The 5,660-nt window shown below is 53.7% G+C and overlaps 1 protein-coding gene across 1 annotated transcript; it reads right to left on the bottom strand.

Moving 5' to 3' along the window:
• Nucleotides 1–2,659: 2,659 nt before the first annotated feature.
• LOC123075773 (epidermis-specific secreted glycoprotein EP1-like) lies at nucleotides 2,660–4,175 on the bottom strand. The gene has a single exon (XM_044498297.1). It carries the CDS (start codon nucleotides 4,159–4,161, stop codon nucleotides 2,743–2,745), a length of 1,419 nt encoding a protein of 472 aa, XP_044354232.1. The 5' UTR covers nucleotides 4,162–4,175; the 3' UTR covers nucleotides 2,660–2,742.
• Between the last annotated feature and the right edge of the window lie 1,485 nt (nucleotides 4,176–5,660).

The following is a 5,660-nucleotide window of genomic DNA, read 5'->3' as shown; positions in this document are numbered from 1 at the left end:
TAGCAGTCTACGTTTTTGGTAACTCTTGGCTGGGCGCTTGAGGCCGTATTCTTTGGCTGCGAGGACATCTGTCCATCTGTCAACGAGCAGATCTTGTTCAGCTTGAAGCTGCTGCTGTTTCTTTTTCAGGCTCCTCGCAGTGGCTATGAGCTGAAGCTTAAAGCGCTCCTGCTCCAGAGCATCCTCAGGCACGATGAAGTCCTCATTGCCAAGGCTCTCATCATCCTCGGGGGGTGGACGATAACTATCATCATCCGGGTCATTGGGCGTGGCCTGTTTATCAGGGTTAACTTGCTCGTTATCTTGTTCCTCCTGTTCGGATGCAGCTCCAACAGGGTCTTCATTGTTTTCGGCGTCGCCCGGAGTACTATTTTCTCCGGTGCCAGTGTTGCCATCTTTTGAGCGACGAGGCTTAGAACGGCGTTTGGGGCGCTGGCACTTGGACTGTGTCTCAGAAGGTTATTCGCATCTGGCTCTTCTTTATCGTCGCCAGGTCCTTTAGGTGTATCAACCATGTACACGTCGTACGAAGAGGTGGTCGTCCAGCGTCCGGTGAATGGCGGGTCTTGGCCTTGCTCCTTGTCGGCATCGTCGTCCATATTGTCGATGTCTTCGGAGCCGTAATCGAGCTCGTCGGTTAAGTCATCGACGGTAGCTATGAAGTGGGTGGCGGGTGGGAAGCAAAAGTCCCCATCGTCAGCCTCTAACTCGAACCGAACATAGTTCGGCTGCGAATCCTTCTCCAAGAAAAAAATCTTTAAAGAGTTCAGTACATCGCCCAAAGGTGAGTGCTGGAAAACGTCTGTGGCGCTGAATTCGAAGATCGATAACCGATCTAGCTCAATGTCCGTAGGCGTACATGGTCCGGAACTTATAGCCGGAGACGAGTCCGAAGTTCCGTTGACGCAAATATTGTAGGGTGTTGAGTCCGTGTGCGGCTCCAACGCCGCGGACTCTATGGCTTTGGATGACACGATCTGCTCTGGTTCTAAGGCCGTTGCAGCAACAGGGACCATCTCCTGGATGTGATCCGATGATAGATTTAAGTCATGTTCATCGGAGCGAGGGGGAGCGATCGCCGCGGTATCAAATCCATTGAAGATCAAGTCTCCACGGATATCCGCGACGTAGTTCAAGCTTCCAAATCTGACCTGATGGCCAGGGGCGTAGCTATCGACCTGCTCCAGATGGCCAAGCGAGTTGGCCCGCAGTACGAAGTCGCCGAATACAAAAATCTGTCCGGGGAGGAAGGTTTCTCCTTGGACAGCGTCACTATAGACGATCGAAGGGGCCATCGAGCCTTTCGTCGACGGCACAGTGGAACTCTCAATGAAAGCATCAATGTCGGTGTCAAAACCGGCGGATCTCGGGGAGGGGGGTCCCGAACTGTGCGTCTAGGATCGATGGTAACAGGAGACGGGGACACGATGTTTACCCAGGTTCGGGCCCTCTCTATGGAGGTAATACCCTACTTCCTGCTTGATTGATCTTGATGAATATGAGTATTACAAGAGTTGATCCACCACGAGATCGTAATGGCCAAACCCTAGAAGTCTAGCCTATATGACCATGGTAATGAATATCAGACACTGGGAGGATCTAGGGTTTACATAGAGTCGGTTACATAAGAAGGAATCTTCATAGTCGGTCGCCAAGCTTGTCTTCCACGCCAAGTAAAGTCCAATCCGGACACGCGTACAGTCTTCGGCCTTCATGTCTTCTCAGCCCTTCAGTCCGGCCCAATGGATAACAGGCCGGACGCCCGAGGACCCCTTAGTCCAGGACTCCCTCAAGGGGTCCTCTAGACTAGGCCTGGGATTTGCATATCAGACTTGTCAAGGCCGCCCAAAATTTGGCCCGGTGCGGAATGATCAGGTTTAACACATGTTACCTTAATCGCTGAAAATAAAACATTGTTACCTTAACTTGGTATTTCCAAATTAAAATTGTCGTGTAACATCAAAAAATGGTCAAACACAAAAAAGGTGTCCCTTATGTATGTTGGGAAAATGTTCTGTATATATGTCTAAAATATTTTTAGAAGTGAGAAAATATCCATGTGTTGAAAAATAATGTTCGTGTATTCAAAAAGATATGTTCACATATGAAAAGAAAAGAAAATAAATAAATAGAGAAAAAGTGACAAAACATAAAGAAACAAAATGTAAGAATAAGGAATGGAAAAAATCAGTACTTTTTCTTCATTGTATTCATTCCCATGGCCAGTTATGTTTTTTTTTAGTTCCAATGTGAGCGCACTTCTATGAAGCTCTGTTTCTATATGCATAGGAGCCACAGAGAAATGTCATGGTTAATTGCTAAATGAAGATATTTTCTTATTGTTGATTTTGTAGATGGGTGTGGTTAGGTCTCAGTCGACTGAGATTTAACCAAGTCCCAATCATGTAATATAACATGCAAAAGATAAAAGAAAAAAACTGAAGAATGATCTCAATGTAAGATCTCACGGGTATAGTATCGACTGTGACTTCACGAAGTATCAGTCGACTGAGACTTAGCAAAACTGTAGATATTATTGCTCTTTGGCACAAGCTAATCACAAGGAAGTCGCCGTGCATTTGTCATGAGGTGCTCAATGTAGAGAGAATGGAGAGACGATTCATGCCATTTTTTCAATATTGGAATTTGTTCATATATATGTCCCAGAACTTTATTCGTGTCATTTTTTCAAGGACAATGCCATATGCTAGTGTATTATGTGCGTATAGTGTTCAGGAGTCATCAGTTCCTGGCAGGCTTGGCCTGCACCTTGATATGCATGGTGGAGTTGTAGTGCACCACGTCCGGCTGCACCGTCTGCATCGAGAACACCTCCGACTGCAGGTAGCAGGACCCGTCGCCGGAGTCCGGGCCGTAGTAGAACTGCGCCGCCGCGCAGGCGCAGTCGTCCAGGCACGCCTTCTTGCACGCCTCCTCGCTCACCCGGTCCACGGCCCGCATGCTCGTGGTGTGGTCGTTGAAGTAGGCCGTGCGCGGCAGCGACACCAGCCGGTGCTGCGTTTGTGGCCGCCGCGACGGGCGGCACGACGTCGGAGGCGGCGCGGTCGGGACGCAGCCGCGGTTGGGCCTCCGGAAGTCCACTGGCCGGAAGTTGGCCGCGTCGGGGCAGCTGCACTGCGTGTCGTCCGTGCACACGCCGTACGCGCCGCACGCTGTCGGAAATGCGCAGCCGCCGTCCGGGAAGAGGCGCAGCACGTCGTACACCGGCGCCCAGCCCGAGCGCCACTCGTAGATCCGGAGGTGGCCGTCGTGCTCCAGCCGCATGTACTGCACCGTGCCAGCGCCGACGGTGGGCAGCTCGATGGCGGCCAGCGGCGGCGCACCGGGCCGGGCGGACACCGTGAGGCTGCCATTGGTGTACGTCGCGTAGGCGCCGTGTGCAGTCTCGCTGAGGCCGAGCTGGTAGTAGCGCTGCGGCGGCGCGGCGTTGACGTAGGCGCTGAGGCCGTCATCGCCGACGGCGAGGTAGAGCCGGCCATCGCGCCAGTCCGCGGCCGACACGTTGGCGATGAGCCGCGCCCCGTGCTTCAGCGACTGCCCGACGAGGAGCGCATTCGTGGGGTGGTCGAACGACTGCCACACCGTGGCGTTGCGCCCGTCGTATAGCACCAGGTTTCCGTCGCTGCCGATGCGCGCCCCGGCGACGGACCGGCCCTTGGTGCCGGTGGACCACAAGACCGCTCCGCCCGGGCCCGACCTCAGAACCAGGTCGCCCTCCGGCGTGAGCTCCGCGGTGGCGCCCTCGCAGACCGGGCTGCCGCGGTTGGCCGACCAGACGACCTGCGGGACGCCGGCCGTGACGAACGTCATACCCGCGCCGCTGTTGCAGTACACGACGGCGACGCCGAGCAGGAACTCCGTGCAGGGGGCCGCGGGGCCGTCGCCACGGGGGCGGCTGGCGGTGCAGAAGAAGCCGAAGGCGTAGGAGGGGCCGAGGCCCGCCGGGTTGAGCCGCAGCAGGGCGGCGCGCGCCACGGAGCCGTCGGTGTAAACGACGTGGTGCGGCAGGGCGGCGTCCGTGTTGGCCCAGGTCGTGGCCAGCCTCGCCGCCGGGTAGTCGAACGGCTGCGCGCGCGCTCCGCCGCCTGCCACGAGGCAGCAGATCAGCGCGATGATCGTAGCACGGTGCATCATGATCATGGGCTGTGACTTGATCGATTGTGAATATTGTGATGCAAGAACGATCGACGGAGCGTGCTTTTATGCAAACGATTGGTGTGCGGTGCGGAATTGACACGCACATTGGATGGGGAAGACGGAAGGATGATGGTGGTGTCCAGCCCGGCGTGGAAGTCGTCGCGGGATGGCGCCACCGCCGCCACCGCCACTGCCGTCGGTTCACGACTCTTCTGCGCGTCGTCAACACGTTGCCGGTGCCAGCTCCGTGCCCGCCGTACGTACGTTGTGCATATCTGGTATGTGGTTTGGTTGGTACGTACTAATTTTCGCGCTCGTTTCCTTGCTCGTAGTATATATTGGTTGGGTCATTCTTCTAGCTCCCGGATGCACACCCGCAGTGGCGGAACTGCAGTGCCAAATATGGGGCGGGCGGTACATAGAAATCCCCCTATTTTCGTCAAATTGGGCCGGTCTAATCTCGCTAATTTTTTTTAATAATACATTTTTTATTAAATTACAGAAATAATACGCCGAAAATATTATTTTCAAAAATAATACACCGCCGGCCCGCTGCAGGCCGACTGGGCCTAATCGGCCCACAGCAGGCCGACTGCAGGCCCGGCTGGCACGCGGCGGCCTCTGGTTGGTCGGGCCACGTCGCAGGGGGAGGGATTGGGCTGTCGGCGTGGTGCGCCCCTGTCGGCCTACCGCCCGCCGATCGGCCAGCTGCTGGCCGACAGTGTGCTGCCACCTGACGCGCTGGCCGGCCCGTGCCTTATCCTCCCCTTCCTCCCTTCTTCTTCTCCCCTTGCTCGCTTCTTCTTCTGTTCTCTGTGTTCTTCCCTTCTCCTCTCTCTACAGAAAAATGCCACCCATTTATACACCTAAATGAGCAAGTTTTTCGCGGTTTTGGCACCGTGAATGGGTTCAACTCATTTAGGGCAGCCAAAAGAGGTCTCGATCTACTGATGGGGTAGCTCGTGGTGAGCATTTTGGTGGAGGTGGTGGTGGTGAAGTTGGGGCCGTGTGGTGGTGGTGAAGTTGGGGCAGTGTGGTGGTGGTGAAGCTGTTGTTCGTCGTTCTTCGTTGGAGCCGGAGCACCGGCAGTTTTTCGTTCGTCGTTCGTCGTTCGTCGTTCTTCGTTCGCACGCACGCTTCAAGGGTATATTTAAGCCTACATTTTATTTTTCGTAGGTGCTCCGGTAGTATTTGTTAATATATTTCGATGTGAAATAAATTTTGTGTGCGATTATTGTTATTTGCCCCGGTAGTATACGTAAATATTTGTAGTTGCTTCGGAAAATATTCGTAATATAGTTGTAGGTGTGTGAATTGTATTAGTTGTTAGTGGGGATAATAAGTTGTTGCTTAATACTTGACACGTACACAGGTGCGTGATAAGAAGTTGGAAACATGAATAAAAAGTTCGAAAGAAGAGACAAGTTTTTTTAAAGAGTTCGGGTCGGCATGTGCATAGCATGTCAGTGTGATGGAAATCTAACAAGCAAACAAAAAAGGAA

Source organism: Triticum aestivum, chromosome 3D (assembly GCF_018294505.1).
Source record: "Triticum aestivum cultivar Chinese Spring chromosome 3D, IWGSC CS RefSeq v2.1, whole genome shotgun sequence".
Taxonomy (NCBI): domain Eukaryota; kingdom Viridiplantae; phylum Streptophyta; class Magnoliopsida; order Poales; family Poaceae; genus Triticum; species Triticum aestivum.
Note: the sequence above shows the minus strand (reverse complement) of the source record. Positions and strands in the feature narration are given on the sequence as shown.

What these genes read in the sequence shown, in the direction of transcription:
- LOC123075773 (XM_044498297.1), bottom strand. Translation starts at nt 4,161, where the DNA reads ATGATCATGATGCACCGTGCTACGATCATCGCGCTGATCTGCTGCCTC.